Source organism: Schistocerca nitens, chromosome 6, assembly GCF_023898315.1.
Source record: "Schistocerca nitens isolate TAMUIC-IGC-003100 chromosome 6, iqSchNite1.1, whole genome shotgun sequence".
Classification (NCBI taxonomy): domain Eukaryota; kingdom Metazoa; phylum Arthropoda; class Insecta; order Orthoptera; family Acrididae; genus Schistocerca; species Schistocerca nitens.
In genome coordinates this window covers 629948830-629972683 of record NC_064619.1, presented here as the reverse complement: position 1 = coordinate 629972683, position 23854 = coordinate 629948830, and the positions used below count along the sequence as shown (strand labels likewise).

The following is a 23854-nucleotide window of genomic DNA, read 5'->3' as shown; positions in this document are numbered from 1 at the left end:
TAGACTTATTTTGACCTCTCTGTGGAGCTGTTCTTTCGTGGTGTCGCTATTGAGATTCTGCTCATAAAGACATTCTAGAAATTCCTTGTCGGTGTGTGTTGCGCACATGATACGCTGCCGCAAGTGGCTTGCGTTTTTGCGGCCCTTCACAGGCAATGGTGTGGACGTCTTTCGTTTTTTTTTCTATTATTTTTCAACATTTCTCCTTTGTTGCCGTTTATACTTTAACTAGTGACTCAGTGGGTGTTGACTTGAGATGTAGGTTCTCTTTCCGGAGTTTATATTCGTGGTAATGGTCTGTCGTACAGCTTTTCCGTCTTGATTTGCCGTCCATTCCATGTATAGTTTTGAGGCCTATTTTGTTTTAGCCTGTTCTGTTCTTAGTACCTCTTTGGTTTTGGGGTCTGTTGTTAAGGCTGCAGGTATGTCAGCGTCTGCTCTTGCCTTTGAGCTTGCTCTGTGAATTTCTCAGTTAATTTTCTTATTTGTTTTTGCAAGTCTTGGTTCACTACTTTGAGTTCCCAATTTTCGTCCTCTAATTTTTCAGCCTTCTCTTGCATAGTTTTACTGGTATGTATTTAGCTGGATTAGATGCTCTCTGTAGTTCAAATCTTAATCACCTGTTTTCATCATTTAAGCAGTCCAGTTTCACTGCAAAGGTAGTTGTTTGGAAAGCTAATGGAAACACTCTGTCTCCAATGACAGTTAGCAGGGCAGATGAGCATTTAGTTCCACTCATAGTTCACTCAGTATTGTGTGTGGCTGCGGTTTTCTGACTGGGAGACATAAACACGAGTTCTTCCTCCACGTGTTCCATTCCGGGTGCGACGTTGGTGGCTTAAGATAGAGTCTTACCCCATTTTGCCCTCGTCCTTCCCTCGGCCTCTGACTTGTTGGGGTCGCTGCTTCGTCTGCAGGTATCCAGGACCCAGCGTAGGCAGGCAGCAGCGCGGTCTCGCGTATACCACTATTCGAGCGTTATTCTGTCATGCGGGTTCACCTACAGTTGTTCAGCGACAGCAGCGCTGATGCTGACGTCGACGGCGCGGTGCGAGCAGCTGGCGGCTGCTCACGACGCATCGGATTGCGCTGCGGCTGGTGCTGGCGATGTGTCGTAGCGCGGCGTGCTGACGCGTCTCGGACTCGTGTAACCGACGAGCGCTCCACCGACGGCAGGGCAACGGCCTCTCGGCTCTCGTGGCGAAACAGAACCGACGGACGAACCCACTACGAGTACTTTAACCACTCTCTCTATTTTATTTATACACTGAAGAGCGAAAGAAACCGGTACACCTGCCTAATATCGTGTCGGCCCCGCGACCACGCAGAAGTGCCGCAACACGACGTGGCATGGACTCGACTAGTGTCTGACATTGTGCTCGACTGAAATGACACCATGAATTGCAGGGCTGTCCATAAATCTGTAAGAGTACGAAGAGGTGGAGATCTCTTCTGAACAGCACGTTGCAGGACATCCCAGATATGCTCTATAATGTTCATGTCTGGAGAGTCTGGTGGCCAGTGGAAATGTTTAAACTCAGAAGAGTGTTCCTGGCTCCACTCTGTAGTAGTCCTGGACGTGTGACGCGTCGCATTGTCCTGCTGGAATTGACCAAGTCCATCAGAATGCATAATGGACATGAATGGTTGCAGGTGATCAGACAGGATGCTTACGTACGTGTCACCTGTCAGAGTTGTATCTAGGCGTATCAGATGTCCAATATCACTCTATTACCGAGCCTCCACCAGCTTGAACAGTTCGCTGCTGACATATAGGATCCATCAATTCATGATGATGTCTCCAGACCCGTACACGTCCATCTGCTCGGTACAACTTGAAACTAGACTCGTCCGACCAGGCAACATGTTTACAGTGGTCGGTGTCGGTGTTGACGGATCCAGGCGAGGCGTAAAGCTTTGTGTCGTGCTGTCATCAAGGGTACACCAGTCGGCCTTGGCTTCAAAAGCCAACATCGATGATGTTTCGTTGAACTGTTCGCACGCTGACACTTGTTGATGGCCCAGAATTGAAATCTGCAGCAATTTGTGGAAGGGTTGCTCTTCTGTCAAATTGAACGATTCTATTCAGTCGTCGTTGGTCCCGTTCTTGCAGGATCTTTTTCCGACTGTATTGTTGTCGAAGGTTTGATATTTTGCCAGACTCCTGATATTCAAGGTACACTCGTGAAATGGTCGTACGGGAAATTTCCCACTTCATCCTACCTCGGATATTCCGTGTCCCATTGCTAGTGCGCCGACTGTAACACCACGTTCAAACTCGCTTAAATCTTGATAACCTGCCACTGTAGCGGCAGTAACCCATCTAACAACTGCGCCAGACACTTGTTGTCGTATGTAGTCGTTGCCCACCGCAGTGCCGTATTCTGGCTGTTTATGTATCTCTGCATTTCAATACGCATGCCTATACAAGTTAGTTTCTTTGGCGCTTCAGTGTATAACAGCCCTGTCTAATGAGTAAAGGAGAACGCAATGTGTCAGAGAACACTCCTGGTGCCCGCGAAAGTAAATACAACTGCACACAATCAAGTTTTTGCAAAGGAAAAGTGCGTTCGAATGCGGAGCCACACCACTCTTCGATCGGCTCTGCAGCCATATTGGCTACTTCGCGAGTGATGCTGCGGCCTCCTGTTCCGTCGTGTACGATGTGGCTACTTTTCGTTGTCAAAAATAACGAAATTCCCTGTTAAGATCAGGGATGGCTGGTAAATGTGTGGTGATGGCTGCAATTTGGCAGTTAATGGCAGGGTGTTCAGTTGGGCCACATAATAAATTCACGCATACACCAGTTTCATTTGCATAGGTCGCTCATTCAACTTTTATTTCAACAAATGGGCGACCGTCTACTGATTACAAATCACACTGTGTTGTACATACTATACCCTTATAGTTTAACATCTGGAGTAAAATGCCCCCTTTTAATTTAACTTCTGATACATCTTTTTCCTCCCATAAGACTGTTAGTGATAGTGCCCTTTAAAATAACGTTCTTCCTTGCTTAAGACTAGCACATGCGACACACATTAACTTTCAACGTCTCCTACAGTGCTTTTACACACTTTTCGCACAGTAAGACACTATCCTGTCTCACAAACGCCTCTACTCCAATAGCGTGTAACACAGTCCTTTAAAAGTTTACCTTCAGTTCCAACTCCATTGTGCACCAACAATGAATTATTAATGTCTATTAGTATACGTAGACGCGCTACTATTTACAAATAAGCGCTTGGTTGTAAATAAAGAATAGATTAGGGAACTGGGGCACGGGTTTTATGATGTAAGTCGCAGTTAATTTTTTCTCATCAGCTAGATTCTATCTTTATAACTGACCACACGCCTCAGTCCAGTCTACATTGAAAACAGTCCTTTGAGAAAAACACTCAAGGAAATTACATCGAGGATTCTGCAGATGAATGCTGAATATCGGCTCTCTTTGCCAAATTTCTCTCAGCCGCTGAACACAGCTCTCGCCTGGATCTGACAATATCTGGTTTCCACCATGCTAGTAAGGTCGCCTTGAACAGAGGAAGTGTCGATTCGTTACAAATGAAAAAAACGAACAGCAGCGGTCCCTGCGCCATCGTAGCTATGTGAACATAGTATACGAACTGTGCAATGCCTTGCGCTTGGTGGAATCCAGTTCTAACAATTATACCAACGCCACTTAAGAAAACTGTCTTAACTGACAGAAAAACAAGTTGTTTCTTTGAACCAAACCTGTGATTACTAGAAATTTTAAGTCGCCGCATTAAGTTTCGATTACGTAGGTACATATATCCCACCAATCCAAGGAGAACCAAATTTAGAGCTACCGAGAATGAAATCGCCGCGAGGAATATTATCCGACTGTGAATCAAGTAATATTTGCTCGTATTTTCCAAAGAAATACTTGCTGCAGATACTATGCCCCAGGGTATAAGTGCATACACCACCTGACGACGGAATACCTCACTCGCTTCAGCAGGCAGCAGATCATTAGGAAGCCTGAGATGTCGAATGCACGCGTACATTTGGTAGCAGAACGAGTTCAGCCAGATACAGCTGAGAAGCGTAAGGGAGCTATCAATCTGCACCGCTGTCGATAACTTGGGGACACCTGTCATACGATACATGACCTCAGAACACAAGATCTGTATTATACCCGTGAGCTGGAAGGACAAGAATATCTTTCCGGGCAGATTGCGTAACTGTGGAAGGTACATGTATACTCCGGCAGTCAAGAAACGGAAAACAATATTTATAGCTATAAATGACATTTCTAAAACTTTTAAGCTGTCGATTCTGAAATCCTTGTATTTCAAGGTAGCACTGTTTAAACTGGCTTTGTAGTTTAGTGTTCTTTCCGTTGGCTCTATATGCCCTTTGAGGAGTTTGATCCACGGTACATTGCTCTTGTTTGAGTAGGATCCGTCTGGGTACAAGCTGACACTACACAGCTCGGAATGCTTATTGAGGGAAAAGTCGCGACATTTTAGTAACAGAACAGCTCTGGAGAAAGAGCAGATGGCGCCTGTGACGTTCACTTCCGGACAGGACTCGTTGGCAGGATTACTGAAAAAGCACCGAGCATCATGTACGGACTGTATCATACTAAAGGGGACGTCCTGACAAATGCTGAACGAGTTGACAGTCATCCAGGCCAAGAGACAGAGGTTGACGTTCGCCCTCTGCGTGTACGCCAGGTAGCTGGTGACGGGTATGTGGGGCGATCTCTCCACCACGTCGTTCCATAGCTGCACGCGGCACTGCTCGCGCTGAGTAATGGTTTCCGGTGACAGGTCTTCCAGCGGACACGTGGGGTGGTCCAGGGCGTTAGCCAACAGCTGCAGGCAGTCGGTGTCAACGGAGAGCGTAGCGTAGCTTCTGTCCTCCAGCTCCCACTCCTCATCTGCAAAACAGTGACATCCTTAGGTGGTGATCATACTCCAACGTCAGCTAAACTCTGTATGATAAAATTGGGCGTTGTTTAGGTAAATCATCGATGATCAATGGTTGGAATAGCTCACAACCAACAAATATCCGAGAGTAATAACACGAAATGATATAGTGTGGTGTTTGAACATAATTTTCTGTAATAAGAAAGGCAGATATCAGAATTTATTGTACAAATGTTACACGAGTCTGTTTCATATACAGGATGCCCGAAAAGTCTGTCTTGCACTTGGCTTTGTAGAATTGACGAAATAACCATGGTTTTACTGATATCCCTAATCTGAAGTTGACAAAAAGCGTCCTTGTCAGTATTGTATTTTCTTGTGTTGTGTACATAGTGCCGCGTCGTCAGCGCGTACACAACTTTCCCACTAGAGTGCGCCCCGCTAAGCACAAAAACGCAGGCGCAGCGCTCGTCCGTCTACACACTACGAGATGGCGCTGCCATAGAGACGGACCAAATTCTGCTTCCGACGATCCGCGTGTTAATATGTAACGCAGCCAATGAGATTGCTGCTAATGTAGAACCTTTTCTCCTCGCAGATCACACTCGCGCAGTGATACATGAACGCGCGAGGTATTATAACGAGTGTACAGACCTCCAATTAATCAGTCTGCTTTAGTCTGTACCAGTCTGCATTTGTCTGCAACAGTCTGTACGAGTTCTACATTTGTCTGTACCAGTCTATACTTCAGCACCACCACACACACAAAAAAAAAACAGTCTATAGTCAAGTTTCAGTCTGCGCCCAATAAGATTACCATATTCCTGTACATAACCATGAAGATAAATGTATAGACACTTTTGTCAAGTATCAGAGATATATGTGAGAATCAGATTAACGTACCAATACCAAAGGAACTTCAGATTGTCAATTGTAAATACACTCCTGGAAATTGAAATAAGAACACCGTGAATTCATTGTCCCAGGAAGGGGAAACTTTATTGACACATTCCTGGGGTCAGATACATCACATGATCACACTGACAGAACCACAGGCACATAGACACAGGCAACAGAGCATGCACAATGTCGGCACTAGTACAGTGTGTATCCACCTTTCGCAGCAATGCAGGCTGCTATTCTCCCATGGAGACGATTGTAGAGATGCTGGATGTAGTCCTGTGGAACGGCTTGCCATGCCATTTCCACCTGGCGCCTCAGTTGGACCAGCGTTCGTGCTGGACGTGCAGACCGCGTGAGACGACGCTTCATCCAGTCCCAAACATGCTCAATGGGGGACAGATCCGGAGATCTTGCTGGCCAGGGTAGTTGACTTACACCTTCTAGAGCACGTTGGGTGGCACGGGATACATGCGGACGTGCATTGTCCTGTTGGAACAGCAAGTTCCCTTGCCGGTCTAGGAATGGTAGAACGATGGGTTCGATGACGGTTTGGATGTACCGTGCACTATTCAGTGTCCCCTCGACGATCACCAGTGGTGTACGGCCAGTGTAGGAGATCGCTCCCCACACCATGATGCCGGATGTTGGCCCTGTGTGCCTCGGTCGTATGCAGTCCTGATTGTGGCGCTCACCTGCACGGCGCCAAACACGCATACGACCATCATTGGCACCAAGGCAGAAGCGACTCTCATCGCTGAAGACGACACGTCTCCATTCGTCCCTCCATTCACGCCTGTCGCGACACCACTGGAGGCGGGCTGCACTATGTTGGGGCGTGAGCGGAAGACGGCCTAACGGTGTGCGGGACCGTAGCCCAGCTTCATGGAGACGGTTGCGAATGGTCCTCGCCGATACCCCAGGAGCAACAGTGTCCCTAATTTGCTGGGTAGTGGCGGTGCGGTCCCCTACGGCACTGCGTAGGATCCTACGGTCTTGGCGTGCATCCGTGCGTCGCTGCGGTCCGGTCCCAGGTCGACGGGCACGTGCACCTTCCGCCGACCACTGGCGACAACATCGATGTACTGTGGAGACCTCACGCCCCACGTGTTGAGCAATTCGGCGGTACGTCCACCCGGCCTCCCGCATGCCCACTATACGCCCTCGCTCAAAGTCCGTCAACTGCACATACGGTTCACGTCCACGCTGTCGCGGCATGCTACCAGTGTTAAAGACTGCGATGGAGCTCCGTATGCCACGGCAAACTGGCTGACACTGACGGCGGCGGTGCACAAATGCTGCGCAGCTAGCGCCATTCGACGGCCAACACCGCGGGTCCTGGTGTGTCCGCTGTGCCGTGCGTGTGATCATTGCTTGTACAGCCCTCTCGCAGTGTCCGGAGCAAGTATGGTGGGTCTGACACACCGGTGTCAATGTGTTCTTTTTTCCATTTCCAGGAGTGTAGCATCCAGAACCAAGTAAAGTAATTTTTATGCTTGTTATTATTTTAATAAATGTGTGTGAAAATTGATCAAGTTCTGTTTAAAGTTGGTCACTGTCAATCTGCTACTCTAACAGTGCAAGTAGCATTTCCATCATCTGACCTAACGGCATAAGATAAACACGCCACGATAAGAGCACGAGACATATTGCTGACACTCGCCTACTGCGTTAGAGCGACCAGTCAAATAATCTGATGGTGTGTGTACTGAAGGTCTAACAGTACGCACACCACATCTTGTTTCAGTATTGTATTGTTCCAGTTGACGACGTAAAGTAGCAAATAATAGCGCGCGTGTGTGTGTGTGTGTGTGTGTGTGTGTGTGTGTGTGTGTGTGTGTGTGTGTGTGGCAGCACGGAAGTCCGCATATAAGGCAGGTAGTGACAAAAATAATAAGAACATTTGCCGCTGTCCACTTCGTAGCTTGACACTGCCAGGTTCAGAGACATGTGGTGTTTTATCAGGCAGTGTCAAAGGCAAGCCTCGTTGTGGGTGTAAGAAAACGAGAGAGGAAGCTTGTGCCGCCATCCGTATCTACACTGAGCAGTCTGCAGTGAAAGATATTCGCAAATGAGCAGTTGTGCTTCAAACACTACAGTCAACAATAAGTGGCCAGACTAAAAAATATTTGAAAGCATTTAGGTTGATAACATGTTGTTTTATAGTGCGGGCAACCACAGCCAAACTTAGACATTTTTCCAAAGAAAATTCCGTGCTGGCTGTATCAATGATTTTTATTAAATCTGCGACCGTTTCCGCTCCACTTATCGGTGCATCCTCAGGCAATATACGCTATTTATAACATGGTAACGTTGAACATTGCCCTGTAGCCACTCCCCACCATTCACGTCCAATATACCGTCATCTGGTGAAAGCGACAGTAAAAATTTAAAAATCTTTTTTAAAAACTTTTTAAATGATGGGAGCGGCAATGACCGTGCAAGCTGAAAGGAACCGCCCGGCAGCGAACACGGCCTGACTCATTTTTAAATTTGATACAGTCAGCGTGGAATTTTCTTTGGAAAAATGTAGATTGATGTTTGTAAACGAATTGTACGTGCAACGACTTCGAGCAACGACTTGCACCCTGCCGTGCAGTGCTGCACAATTATTGCTGTGCCTCGCTCATGAGTGTTTCTTTCCAATATCCGAAACATCGCAATTCACACATGAGGAGCCGGCCTTGGTGGCCGAGCGGTTCTAGGTGCTTCAGTCCGGAACCGCGCGACTGCTACGGTCGCAGGTTCGAATCTTGCCTTGGGCACGAATGTGTGTGATGTCCTTAGGTTAGTTAGGTTTAAGTAGTTGTAAGTTCTAGGAGACTGATGACCTCAGAAGTTAAGTCCCATAGTGCTCAGAGCCATTTGAACCACACATGAGGAACATTATTGTGTGGTCTAAGGAAATTCCCACTACGTGCAAGAGATGGGAAGGAACACCCCTCACTTTGTATGGGCTGGGATGTCATTGCGATACTCATGTGGACCAAACCTTTTGAAGGGTACATGTATTCAACTAACTAAAAACGTAGTTAGCAGACAACTGCTTACGAGAAGTAAATAAGTCCCAAGTGGCTCACGCTAGGAAACTAATGCAAAATTACGCCAAAGTGTTGAAGAAGCCAGTCGGATCACAACTCCAGTGATGCTTCGCAAGATGTGAAACATCATATGGAGACACGCAGATCTCTCTGTAAGGCACCATTGTTCCCATACAGAGCCTCTGGATACGTGTTTTCCTATACTCGAGCGCCAAGGAAACTGGTATAGGCATGCGTATTCAAGTACAGAGATATGTAAACAGGCAGAATACAGCGCTGTGGTCGGCAAGGCTTACATAAGACAACAAGTAACTGGCGCAGTTCTCAGATAAGTTACTGCGGATACAATGGCAGGTTGTCAAGATTTAAGCGAGTTTGAACGTGGAGTTATTGTCGGCGCACGAGCAATGGGGCACAGCATCTCCGAGGTAGCGATGAAGTGGGGATTTCACGAGTGTACCGCCGTCTGGAGTGGCCGAGCGGTTCTAGGCACTACAGTCTGGAACCGCGCAACCGCTACGGTCGCAGGTTCGAATCCTGCTTCGGGCATGGATGTGTGTGATGTCCTTAGGTTCGTTAGGTTTAAGTAGTTCTGAGTTCTAGGGGACTGATGACCTCAGAAGTTAAGTCCTATAGTGCTCAGAGCCATTTGAACCACGAGTGTACCGCAAATATCAGGAATGTCGTAAAACAGCAAATATCCAACAAGAATGCGGCCGGAAAAAGATCCTGCAAGAACGGGACCAATGGCGACTGAAGAGAATCGTTCATCGTGACAGAAGTGCAACCCTTCCGCAGATTGCTGCACATTTCCATGCTGGGCCATCAACAAGTGTCAATGTACGTTCAACTAAACATAATCGATATGGTCTTTCGGAGCCGAAGACCCACTCGTGTACACTTGATGACTGCACGACACAAAGCTTTACGCCTTGCCTGGACCCGTCAACAGCGACATTGGACTGTTGATGATTGGAAACATGTTGCCTGGTCGGACGCGTCTCGTTTCAAATTGTATCGCGCGGATGGACGTGTACGGGTATCGAGACAACCTCATGAATCCATGGACCCCATATGTCACCATGGGACTGTCCAAGCTAGTGGAGGCTCTGTAACGGTGTGAGCCGTATGCAGCTAGTGTGATATGGGGCCCCTGATACGTCTAGACACGACTCTGAGAGGTGACGCTAACCTAAGCATCCTGTCTGATCACCTGCACCCAATCATGTCCATTGTGCATTCTGACGAAATTCCAGCAGGACAATACGACACTCCACACGTCCACAGATTTTTTGGAAATTTGTGGTAAGATCTTATGGGACCACACTGTTGAGGTCATCGGTCCTTAAACTTACACACTACTTAATCTAACATAAAGTAACTTATGCTAAGGACAACACACACAGCCATGCCCTAGGGAGGACTCGACCCTCCGACTGGGGTAGAAGCGCCACACGTTCACAATTGCTAGAGAGTGGCTCCAGGAACATTCTTCTGAGTTGAAGCACTTCCACTGCCCACCAAACTCCACAGACATTAACATTATTGAGCATATATGGGATGCCTTGCAACGTGGTGTTCACAAGGGGTCTCCACCCTCTTGTTTTCTTACGGATTTATGGACAGCCCTGCAGGATTCATGGCGTCACTTCGCTTGAGAATTACTTCAGACATTAGTCGAGTCCGTCCCACGTCGTGTTGCGGCACTTGTGCGTGATCGCGGGGGCCCTACACGATATTAGGCAGGTGTACCGGTTTCTTTGGCTCTTCAATGTATACACGTAGGCCAATAAAGAGTATACAGTTTTGATCTAGGGACTCAGAGACTTTCAGACATATTGTGTGAAAGATAACGCTTTCTATGTTCTCGTCTTTTTGCAAAAATTCAGTTTTGTTCGTGAGCCAAGAGACCTCGACATGTTGAATTAAGAGACATGACCGAGCATGTTTAGTTAGCTAGGGAGGGTTAACGAAAAGTTCAACAAATTCCATTAGCGGACGATTTAAGAGAAAACTTATGTCACATTGAACAATTTATGCACAATTTCTGTGACAGTAACTTCCTATATATATACGCTAAAATTGCTACAGTAGGAGCAACTGGGAGGCATACTACTCAGTTGCCGAATGGTTAAGTGTTTGGACTGAAACTGCAGAGATCTAAGATTCAGGGTGTTTTCTCTTAAGATTTCCTCTTTGACATATGACTTGTGTCGCGTCTGGCAATGATTTGCCGATGTGGAAATGCCACAGCTGCGCCAGGTTTGAGAAGTATAATAGTTAACTGAGTCTCCAGTAGTCATCTGGGTAAATTAGTGCAAAATCTGGCAGACATCAGGATCTATCAACAGCAAAAGGACCGTGGACAGTGTTGTGTTGCACACCACTTCAGAGGATTTATATGCATCCATGTGTGTTCTCACTGATGAATGACACTCGTGAATGAAAACCATAAAACGAGTTATTCCATATAGAAAAGAGCAGAAATATTGTGTGGGCTTGTTATTTTATTTGCGCGTGGACAACCATGCCTAGAGTCATAGTGTTTCTTCAAGACGAGATAGCGTCAGCAGGAACTTCTTGAGAGGGAATACCTGCAAAGAAAAGAATATGTGACCCCCTAGCATCATTAGCCTACATTGGACATGCAACAAGACTTCTGAGACAGTGATCTTGATTAGACTCAAACGAATAAACTCTTAACGAAATGACATTCTCATTCTACTCGTATTGTTCCTTGCACATGCTTGTACATACGGGTTTACGTTGCTGCTAGGGATGACTTGGATATGGTTGTTATATTTATGTCTAAATATGAAAGAGGTCCTCTCTCTGAGGTAAGTTACTTTATTACCCTACAAAATAATGAATTGCGAGTCCTACAGCTACTGGATAAGAAATGAATTACAATTACTTCATTCATTCTGCTAAAGTTATGAATAAACATTTGACAAACAATGGCAGTACTAATATAAAGCAAACTGGAATATCTGACACGGGGGTTGTGGAGGAACGCAAGTGAATTAATTTCAGTCACGAAGTGCCTAGTGCTTTTTGTGATGTTAACTAAATGGCACACAGCACTACAGAAAAGAGTATATCGTACCTATCATTGGAGTTGAAGCAGACTGTTCACTGAATCAAGAACGCAAGTCTTCAAAGTGAAGGCTGAAGCCGTCGAAATGTTATAAAATGATTTTACGAGAGTTTCCCTGAAAGTAATGCACTATTTTTTTCTTCAACAATTCTTTATTGAACATAATGAGAATTACACACACGAAAGAATGACATTTTATCTACACACCCTAATTTTCCACGTAATCCCCATCCCGTTCTATGGCCTTACTCCAGCGCGAAACAGTTGGGTGTCCTGGTGGCGGAGCCAATGCTTCACTGTGTGAATCACTTCCACATCCATGCCTTCTACGAATGACATCCTTTAATGGTCCAAACAAGTGGAAGTGCGAGGGTGCTAGATGAGGGCTGTAAGGTGGATGGGGTAACACAGTCTAAACCTGTTTTGCGATGTGTTTAGCAATCCTCAGACTTGGGTGAGGCAAAATGTTATCGTGTTGCAGCAAACCACCTGACTTACCGTTGCGCTAAAATAACCGGAAGCGCGTCTTGAGTCTTGTTAATGCTTGGACATACGCTTTTGAGTTAATGGCACCACCTCTTGGCATCACGTCAATGAGAATCACACCTCCGCAGTCCCACAACGCTGTAATCATGACCTCACCGGTGGAAGCAGTTGCTTTGATTTTTTTCTTTTACGGGGACAGAATGGCGCCATACCATCGACTGTCGTTTTGTTTTGGGCTCAACATGGTGAACCCAGGTTTCATCACCTGTAACAAACCGGGACATGAAGGCCTCCCCCTCAGCTTCAAAACGTTGCAACAAATGAAGACAAATGTTTTATGTGTGCGATTTGTGATCCACCATTAGACACCGCGGGACCCATCTTGCACATACTTTTGAATATCCAAGAGTGCGGATAATTGCATCCACACTCCCTTTGCTGATTGACGGATGCAGCACCAACTGCCGAGTTCTAATGCGAAGAACAACGTCAGCTCGCTACAACATGTCAGGTGTGACCGCTGCAAACCGTGGACATCAGCCGAACCACCTTCTGCTGACCTCACCCTCTGTGCCCAGTGACTAATTATACTTCTGTCGACAGCAGATGCTCCATAGGCTTTCCACAAGCGTTTGTGAATAACCCCCACAGTTTATTTCTCTGCAGTGAGAAATGCAATGACGGCTCGTTGTTTGTCACCCACGGACGCCACTTTGGAAATGTCCTGTATCTACGCTATCTGTCGGAAGAGACGCGAACTTGGCGCGCTCACTCAGGAGACTTCGAATAATACTTATGTAACGCTTCACATTTGTAGCATTGAGAAAAGAAATGCGGTGCGATACTTTCCTGTTTCTTCCTCAAAGAAAAATGGGACAATAAAGAGGCAGTAGAAGCCAGATTCCATGCGTACTGCAGAACAATATCTGGATCTGATCTATTATACGACCACATATTAGGCGACATAAAAATGAAAAAGCTTCCATACATTGCCTACTTTCATTCCATAATGTCATATGGTATAATATTTTGGGGTAACTCTTCAAGTCAAACAAAAGTTTTCAGAGTCCAAAAGCGTGTAATACGTATTATTTGTGGAGTAAATTCACGGACGTCCTGTAGAAACCTCTTCAAAGAACTGGGTATACTAACTACTGCCTCTCAGTATATTTACTCATTAATGAAATTCGTCCTAAATAATATATCTCTTTTTCCAACAAACAGCTCAGTTCATACATACAATACCAGGAACAAAAATGATCTGCACAACGACTTAAAAGCACTTACTTTAGTTCAAAAAGGGGTCCACTACTCAGGAACACACATCTTCAATAATTTGCCAGTAAACATAAAATATTTAGTTACAAATAAAGATCAGTTTAAAAGGAGCCCGAAAGACTTACTAGTGGCCAACTCCTTCTACTCCATTGACGAATTTTTTAATAGAAACAAATGATGTATTGTATATATTCATACTATTAGTATTGTTATTTCAGCTTTAAAAAAATTGACATGTTCCACATCCACGAGGATCTCCTCAGTACGGATCTATGGAACGAAAAACTAATCTAATCTAATCTAATCTACTATGAGAGAAATTAGTAAATTCTCTGCTGAGTCTGCAGAAAATCTAAACTGCTGAGACTTCTTCAAAGAGGCGCCTTGATACAGAAAACGTCTTTCCTTACGATAGCTGGCACCCAGACAGGATGGGGAACCTCTAACGAACGAAGGCATTATTGGCTGGCAGTGTCCCACCAGGCAGGATCTGGCCGCTGCCATTCTCAGCAGTTGGCAGGAGACCTATTTTTTGATGCAAGGGGTTTACTGAGAACTGGTCATTGCGAGGTCGTAAAAGGTTATCGTTTTCAGCTCCAGGCATTTGTCACCTACTGTGTCGTTACAGTCTTGCTGTTGGTTACCTTGGAGACGTGAAGATGCCTGACTTAAAGCGCTACCGTTTTGACGTGGCGAGAGACACAGTTGTTGGCAAAAGTTTTGTAGCAACCTGCTACATGGAAAGAAGACATCGCATCCACACGCCCTTGTCCCCTATTTTGTCCCTCATGAGTGCCATGCTCTCCAATCTGTTTCGTTCCCAACAAAAACTTTTACCCAGCAGTAGCAGATATCACTTGGAGTTCTGGGCCACATTGCTGACATCAGCATCAACTTTCCATGAATTGGTGCCATCACAATCAGCTTTACCAGAATCTCTGATGCCAGCATCTGGCACTTGTACGATGATATCATCCCTCCCTCTCTCCCTGTGGCCAATGGCGTTACGGTGAGAGGCCCCAGGTCACCAACGGCGTGCAAGCTCAGCTCCCCACTCTTCCAGCAATTTCAGTTTTTATAATTCGATACCATACACACTGTCATTTTATCTTCTGTACAAATGTCCAATATGAAGCGCCATCAGCAGCAGCATTTAGCTAGACAGAATATGACTGGCAGTATGTATTTGTCAATACTATTTGCTGTTAACAAAGTCGGTTATATGTGAGAGCAACAGCTAACAATGGACTGCCTACAAGCAAGACTCAAAACTAACCAATATTTTTAGAAATCCTTGTGTTAAAGTGGCAAGACGTATGTAATCTGCAAATCACATTTTTACGAATTTTTATTCCCAATAGACTCTGATAAAAGGTATTTCTCATACGAATAAGTTCTACACAGGGTGTTACAAAAACGTACGGCCAAACTTTCAGGAAACATTCCTCACACACAAATAAAGAAAAGATGTTATGTGGACATGTGCCCGGAAACGCTTAATTTCCATGTTAGAGCTCACTTTAGTTCTTCCACCTACGCTCAATGGAGCACGTTATCATGATTTCATACGGGATACTCTACCTGTGCTGCTAGAACATGCGCCTTTACAAGTACGACACAACATGTGGTTCATGCACGATGGAGCTCCTGCACATTTCAGTCGAAGTGTTCGTACGCTTCTCAACAACAGATTCGGTGACCGACGGATTGGTAGAGGCGGACCAATTCCATGGCCTCCACGCTCTCCTGACCTCAACCCTCTTGACTTTCATTTATGGGGCATTTGAAAGCTCTTGTCTACGCATCCCCGGTACCAAATGTAGAGAATCTTCGTACTCGTATTGTGGACGGCTGTGATACAATACGCCATTCTCCAGGGCTGCATCAGCGCATCGGGGATTCCATGCGACGGAGGGTGGATGCATGTATCCTCGCTAACGGAGGGCATTTTGAACATTTCCTGTAACAAAGTGTTTGAAGTCACGCTGGTACGTTCTGTTGCTGTGTGTTTCCATTCCATGATTAATATGATTTGAAGAGAAGTAATAAAATGAGCTCTAACATGGAAAGTAAGCGTTTTCGGACACATGTCCACATAACATATTTTCTTTCTTTGTGTGTGAGAAATGTTTCCTGAAAATTTGGCCGTACCTTTTTGTAACACCCTGTATAATTTAAGATAGGGATTACCAACCTGCTCGCACCCCCTTATGTTAAACATTTTTGCAAACAAATTAGCCTTGAAACCAGTTAGTCAGTTTATTTTAAACTTTTCCTAAAAGGGATATTATGTTACTTGATGTACAACATCTAGTTCACGAGCTTTATAAGTAGATTTTTTTTGTAAACGCCTTGGTCTTGAAACTGACGTTTTCAGCCAGTACTCCAACGGAGAATTTATATTCTTCACCCGTAACAGTACAAGTAGAAAGAGGGTATATTATTTTACCTCTTATCTCCCACGTAAGGCTGTTGTTCAAACGCTCCGCATCCACCTGGGTGGCTACTAGCCGAATTTCCGTGTAGAACTTTAACAGTTTTTGCAAATGAATTACCGTTAAAAGCTGTTATTCCTTAGGTTTTAAGCTCAGCAGACGGTTTTTGTTGCTTTGTGACTTATAGTCAGCCATATTTAGATGCATCATACATATTTAAGTACATTCAGATGATAATGCAGGTTTATGAGCAGATTTTTCGTGTGTCAGTCTCGATACTTGCATTTTTCGACCAACACTCCATAGTATGGCTACCCATCAGTGCTATTTTACGGTAAATGCTAATATCTCCCGTTGTTTAGAGGAATATGTAAATTTTTCTTGCACGTTATTTTCGTATTAGACTTTTATTTTTCCCTATTGTAGTTTATATCATTCCTTTATCACAGTTGTTTAAGCCATATACTTCTGCTTTTTTTTTCGTTTCCTGACATTTATGTCCACTTCCCGTCAGATCACCGAATTTAAGCGCAGTCGGTCTTGGCTAGCACTTCGACAGGTGACTGTCCAGTCTGCCAAACGCTGTTGACAAGTGCGGTGCACTCACCCCTTGTGAGGACAATTGTTGAGCTGCTTGATGGGGAAGTAGCTTCTCCGGTCACGAAAACCGCCTACGCTCAGAGTAGTAATGTGCTGGCTGCATGTCCCTCCATATCTGCATCTAATGACACCTGTGGGCTAAGGATGACACGGCGGTCGGTCGGTGCCGTTGGACATTCAAGGTCTGTTTGGACGGGGTTCATACGGGACATGCAGTCAGCTGCGCGAGTGTGGCGAACCTTTCCACATTCGCCCCCCCCCCCACCTCCAGCTGGCTGGCACCTCTTCCCCCCTCCCCCCTCCCCCACCACACTCCGCCCCCAACAGTCCCCTGTCCACAGACGGGTGGGCAGTAAGCTTTACTTAGTGTGTGACCACCTATATCTCAGTGGCGTGTATCGTGCATGACTCTCTCTCTTGCACACAATGTATTGACAGTAAAATGAAAGTGATTCTTCACCACCACTGCTATTGCCAACAGAGTTTTCACAGTCTTATTACAGTTCATGGTATTAACATTTGTTGTTGTTGTTGTTGTCTTCAATCCTGAGACTGGTTTCATGCATCTCTCCATGCTACTCTGTCCAGTGCAAGCTTCTTCATCTCCCAATACCTACTGCAACCTACATACTTCTGAATCTGCTTAGTGTATTCATCTCTTGGTCTCCCTCTACGATTTTTACCCTCCACACTGCCCGCCAATGCTAATTTTGTGATTCACTGATGCCTTAGAACGTGTCCTACCAACAGGTCCCTTCTTCTTGTCAAGTTGTGCCACAAACTCCTCTTCTCCCCAATTCTATTCAATATCTCCTCATTAGTTATGTGATCTACCCATCTAATCTTCAGCATTCTTCTGTAGCACCACATTTCGAAAGCTTCTATTCCCCTCTTGTCCAAACTATTTACCGTCCATGTTTCACTTCCATACATAGCTACACTCCATACAAATACTTTCAGAAACGACTTCCTGACACTTAAATCTATACTCGATGTTAATAAAGTTCTCTTCTTCAGAAGCGCTTTCCTTGCCATTGCCAGTCTACATTTTATATCCTCTCTACTTCGACCATCATCAGTTATTTTGCTCCCCAAATAGCAAAACTCCTTTACTACTTTAAGTGTCTCACTTCCTAACCTAATTCCCTCACCATCACCCGAATTAATTCGACTACATTCCATTATCCTCGTTTTGCTTTTGTTGATGTTCGTCTTATATCCTCCTTTCAAGACACTGTCCATTCCATTCAACTGCTCTTCCAAGTCCTTTGCTGTCTCTGATAGAATTACAATGTCATCGGCAAACCTCAAAGTTTTTATTTCATCTCCATGGGTTTTAATACCTACACCAAATTTTTCTTTTGTTTCCTTTACTGCTTGCTCAATATACAGATTGAATAACATCGGGGAGAGGCTACAACCCTGTCTCACTCCCTTCCCAACCACTGCTTCCCTTTCGTGCCCCTCGACTCTTATAACTGCCATCTGGTTTCTGTACAAATTGTAAATAGCCTTTCGCTCCCTGTATTTTACCCCTGCCACCTTTAGCATTTGAAAGAGAGTATTCCAGTCAACATTGTCAAAAGCTTTCTCTAAGTCTACAAATGCTAGAAACGTAGGTTTGTCTTTCCTTAATCTTTCTTCTTAGATAAGTCGTAAGGTCAGAATTGCCTCACGTGTTCCAACATTTCCACGGAATCCAAACTGATCTTCCCCAAGGTCGGCTTCTACCAGTTTTTCCATTCGTCTGCAAAGAATTCGTGTTAGTATTTTCTAGCTGTGACTTATTAAACTGATAGTTCGGTAATTTTCACATCTGTCAACACCTGCTTTCTTTGGGATTGTAATTATTATATTCTTCTTGAAGTATGAGGGCATTTCGCCTGTCTCATACATCTTGCTCACCAGATGGTAGAGTTTTGTCAGGACTGGCTCTCCCAAGGTCGTCAGTAGTTCTAATGGAATGTTGTCTACTCCCGGGGCCTTGTTTCGACTCAGGTCTTTGAGTGCTTTTATAAGAACAATAGTGAAAGTTTGCCTTCTACAATTATCTATTCAATTACAAAATCGCAATATTATTCATAAAAAGAGAAAAATTATGGGTAACGTTATACACACTACATGTAACAGAAATTTAGAGCGCTACACTGATTACAACATTAACAAAGAATTACTTTCCTCCTGTAGCAGTTGCATTACGGACTCAAGTTGTCATTTTAAAACATGTCATATTTATGGTATCAAAAAAACTACATATTCTAAATTTTAGGGTGTTTAGTGGATGCGAAAAGAAGTACTTTTTTATCTGACACAATTTTCACATGTGAATCGTTTCCCCTCTCTGAATCCATAAGGATTTTGACGACAGTGATGGTCAGACGTGCTGTTTAATCTGCCATGTGTTGAACGTTGGTTTGGAGATGTTGATGACTTCCTAGGTTTTTTTTTTTTTTTTTTTTGTGGAGAGACGCGAAGCGTCTAGTGTCCGAGACACCGATACGCATTCCAGAAGGGCTCCCTGACCGCTTGCCTGAAGCTGCAGCCATTATTAATGAAACATCTGGTTGTTCTGAGTGTGGCAGACAATCATTAGCAGGCAGTTGTGCATTGTTGTAATCGGATGACGTTTTGAGTAACATCTCTAAACAACATTCATCACACGGCACTTTGAACACCGTCTCAGAAAATCACTAGCGTCAAAACCTCCCTGGTGGCAAAACGGTGCAACTGTGACATTTTTGTCGCATTAATAACTGTTTCTTTTTACATCCTCTACACAAATTACAATTGTTTTGTTGTAGCCTGTGTAGTACACGAACCAATAACCCGTTATATTGAAGTAGTTTGCATCAGCAATTATCTTGCGTGGCATTGAAAATGATGGAAGATCCTAAACTAGGTTCCCAAACAGATTTTTGAAATTCACACCTCCAGCTAGAACGCAGTGGAAAGTCATCAGTGAACTGATATGAAATGATCATTCCCAGTGATAAACTTACCTACAGTGTAGATATCGGATGAATTGCCTTCGTTAAATACCCGAGCTGTTTCGATCCAATTGTTACGACAGAAGGAGTACAGTGCGTCGGCGAGAGCGAACATTTGTGATGACTTCGGATGTTGCTGCTCGCATAGTGCACTAAGCTCGTCATGAAAGGAGAGGTACCGCTCGTGATAGGCGAGTAGCTGATGATTCAACAGCGGCCGCCTGCAACATACAACCTTAAACGTTAAAAATCAATAAAATCAGCATGTGAAATTGTATTGTACAGTGTACAATGAATTTTCACTCAGCTGGGGAGTGCGCGTTAATCTGAAACCTCCTGGAAGATGTATTGCGTTTTCTGTCGTGTGCAGATGTAAGGATGTTACATCTACATAAATACCGAGCAAGCCGTCGTATAGGGCGGAGCGTAAACTACGTTGTTCCACTAGCAGTCATGTCCTTTACTGATCCTCTCGCAAATATGGGGGAAAAAAGGGCTATCTTTATGCCTCCGTATGGATCCTAATATCTCTTACCTTGTCTTCGTTGTCCTTAAGCGAAATGTACGTTGGCGGCATTACAATCGTTCAGCAGTATCCTCTAAATTTTCTAAATAGTGCTCCTCGAAAAGATCGTATCGTCCCCTATAGAGATTCCCATTGTAGTTCCCAAGTCACCTTCATAACACTTTCTTGTTCATCGAACCTACCGGTAACATATCCAGCACCCCGCTTCTGAACTGCTTCCACGTCTTCCTTTAAATTTAGAGAACTGGATTTAAAGCTGACTGCCGAGTGATTCTACTGCCGTCAACACACATAGCGCGTATGTACCATGAAGGTAAGATACGAGGAACTAGGGCTCATCCGGAGGCGTGCAGAGAGTCGTTTTTCCTTCGCTGTGTTTGTGAGTGGAACAGGTGGAGAAATGACAAGTAGTGGTACAGGGTACCCTCCGCCACGCACCGTACAGTGGCCTGCGGAGTATCTATGTTGATGTAGATGTAGATGTAAACCGACCTCGTGGGGATCCCAAATACCCAAGAATGGGTCACATTATTTTTCTGTACGCTGTCCCCCATCCTATAATTCTTCCAATAAACCGAAGTCACATAACTAATGAGGAGGTATTGAATAGAATTAGGGAGAAGAGGAGTTTGCGGGACAACTTGACTAGAAGAAGGGATCGGTTGATAGCACATGTTCTGAGGCATCAAGGGATCACCAATTTAGTATTGGAGGGCAGCGTGGAGGGTAAAAATCGTAGAGGGAGACCAAGAGATGAATACACTAAGCAGATTCAGAAGGATGTAGGTTGCAGTGGGTACTGGGAGATGAAGAAGCTTGCACAGGATAGAGTAGCATGGAGAGCTGCAGCAAACCAGTCTCAGGACTGAAGACCACAACAACAACAACAACAACAACAACAAACCGACGTCGACCATTCTTCTTCCCTACTACGGTCCTTACACGCTCGTTTCGTTTCACGTTGCTTTGCAAAGCTACGCCTGGCTGTTTTATCGACGTGACTACGTCAAGCAGCACACGACTAATGCCTTGCCGCAACATTATGCGATTGTTTTTCCTACTCATTTATATTAACTTCCAGTTTTATACATTAGAGCCAGTTTCCATTCATCACATCAACTAGAAATACGAGGGCTATCTACAAAGTACATTACGTTTTGGAATTAAAAATAAATGAAGTATTGAAAATTTTTTTTATTATATACAGATGAAAGCCACACTTAAATACTACATTTCTACATAGTTGCCATTTAAATTAAGGCACTTATCGTAGCGATGGCGAGCGTCGAAATTCCTTCGTCGTAAAATTCGGCCGCCTGCGCCTTCAACCATGTGGTTACCTCTTCTTGAAGCTGTGCATCAAAACGCTGCATAGCCAACCACTTCTTCATTGCTGGGAATAAGTGGAAATCGCTCGGTGCCAGGTCGGGACTGTACGGCGGAAGAGGAAACAACTCCCACTTAAAAGATTCGAGAACTTCACGAGTGGTATTTGCCGTGTGGGCCCGGGCGTTGTCGTCAATCAGCAAGATCTTTGAGCCCAACTTTCCCCTGCGCTTGTTTTGTTTTGCTCTTCTGAGGTTGTGCAGAGTTTCGCAATACCTTTGAGAGTTTATTGTAGTGCCTCTTTCCAGGAAATCCACAAAAATCACACCTTTTCTGTCCCGAAAGACAGTCGCCATCACCTTCCTTGCCGACATTGACTGCATGCATTTCTTGGGTTTCTGGGCGGAATTTGTGTGCCCCCACTGCATTGACTGCAATTTTGTTTCGTAGTTCACATGCTTAACCCATGTTTCGTCACCAGTAACGATGCGATCGAGTAATGAGTCCCCATTTTCTCGTAAGCGTCCAAAAACGTTAGCGCTGCAGCCATTCGCTGATTTTTGTGAATCTCTGTCAAGATTTTTGGTATTCATCTTGCACAAAACTTGTGGTAACCAAGCTTTTCGGTAATGATTTTGTGCAACAAACTTCGTGAAATTTGTGGAAAACTCTTAGAGAGATCCGTTATTGTGAAATTACGGTTTTCACGGACCGCGGCATCGACTTTTTCGACAAGTTCGGCAGTCACTATGCTGGGTCTTCCACTTCGCTCTTCGTCGTGAACGTTAGTTCGGCCATTTTTAAATTTTATGACCCATTGACGCACTCCACCTTCAGTGATTATGTTGTCCCCATACACTTCACAAAGCTGCCGATAGATTTCTATCGGTATACAGTTGTTTGCAGTCAGGAAACTTATTGCAGCACGCACTTCACACTTCGCGGCATTTTCAACTAACGCTGACACTTCAAACTGTCACAGTAACTCAACGGAGTACAGCACGAACCTATCACTAGCACGGCAGGATGCCGACTGAGCGGCGAAATGCCATGACACCAAGATGGCCGCGCTAGCCCCGCCCCTAACGGACACAAACGAAAACGTAATGTACTTTGTGGATAGCCCTCGTATTGTCTTTTGTCTAAGTCGACTTGTATCCCCCTACAGTCACTCGACGTCGACACCTTCCCATATACCAAAGCATCATCAGCAAACAACTGCCGTTGTGGCCGAGAGGTTCTAGGTGCTTCAGTCCGGAAACGCGCTGCTGCTACGGTCGCAAGTTCGAATCCTGCCTCGGGCATGGATGTTTGTGATGTCCTTAGGTTAGTCAGATTTAAGTAGTTCTAACTCTATGGGACTGATGACCTCAGATGTTAAGGCCCATAGTGCTCAGAGCCATTTGAACCATTTTTCGAGCAAACAACAGCAGTCTGCTGCATACCCTGTCCACCAGTTCATTTATATATACAGAAAGTAATGGCGGTCCTTTCACACTTTCCTGTGGCACTCCGGACGGTACTCGTACCTCTGATGAACACTTTCCGTTCAGGAAAACTTTCTTTTTTTTTTTTTTTTAGTCATCAGTCTCGTGCCTGGTTTTATGCGGCCCAGCCACGAATTTCTCTCCCGTGCCAACCTCTTAATCTCGGGGTAGCACTTGCAATCTACGTCCTCAATTACCTGTTGGATGTATTCCAATCTCTCTCCTGCTCTACAGTTTTTGCCCGCTACAGCTCCCTCTAGTACTATGGAAGTCATTCCTTGATGTCTTAATAGACGCCCTATCATGCTGTCCCTTCGTCTTGTCAGTGTTTTCCACATATTCCTTTCCTCTCCGATTCTGCGCAGAACCTCCTCATTCCTTACCTTATCAGTCCACCTAATTTTCAACATTCGTCTATAATATCACACCTCAAATGCTTCGAGTTTCTTCTGTTCCAGTTTTCCCACAATCCATGTTTCACTAACATACCATGCTGTGCTCCAAACGTACATTCTCAGAAATTTCTTCCTCAAATTATGTGTTTGATACCAGTAGACTTCTCTTGGCCAGGTATGCCCTTCTTGACATTGCTGATCTGCATTGCATGTCCTCCTTGCTCGATTCGTCTTCGGTTATTTTGCTGCGTAAGTAGTAGAATTCCTCAACTTCATCTACCTCGTGACCATCAATCCTGGTGTTAAGTTTCTAGCTGTTCTCATTTCTGCTACTTCTCACTGCTTTCCCCTTTTTTCGATTTACGCTCAATCCATATTCTCTACTCATTGGACTGTTCATT

At 44.8% G+C, this 23854-nt stretch overlaps 1 protein-coding gene across 2 annotated transcripts in view; it reads right to left on the bottom strand.

Moving 5' to 3' along the window:
- Positions 1-2807: 2807 nt before the first annotated feature.
- LOC126262993 (uncharacterized) overlaps positions 2808-23854 on the bottom strand; it is a 128935-nt gene continuing 107888 nt past the window's right edge. Inside the window, exons 6-7 of one of the 2 annotated variants that reach the window (XM_049959946.1) lie at positions 19732-19940; positions 2808-4906 (exon numbers count right to left, since the gene is read on the bottom strand). In XM_049959946.1, the coding sequence (XP_049815903.1) occupies positions 3408-4906; positions 19732-19940 (1708 nt within the window). In that variant the 3' untranslated portion in view covers positions 2808-3407. The remainder of the gene's footprint in view (positions 4907-19731; positions 19941-23854) is intronic. The other variant, XM_049959947.1, reaches the window with a different exon arrangement.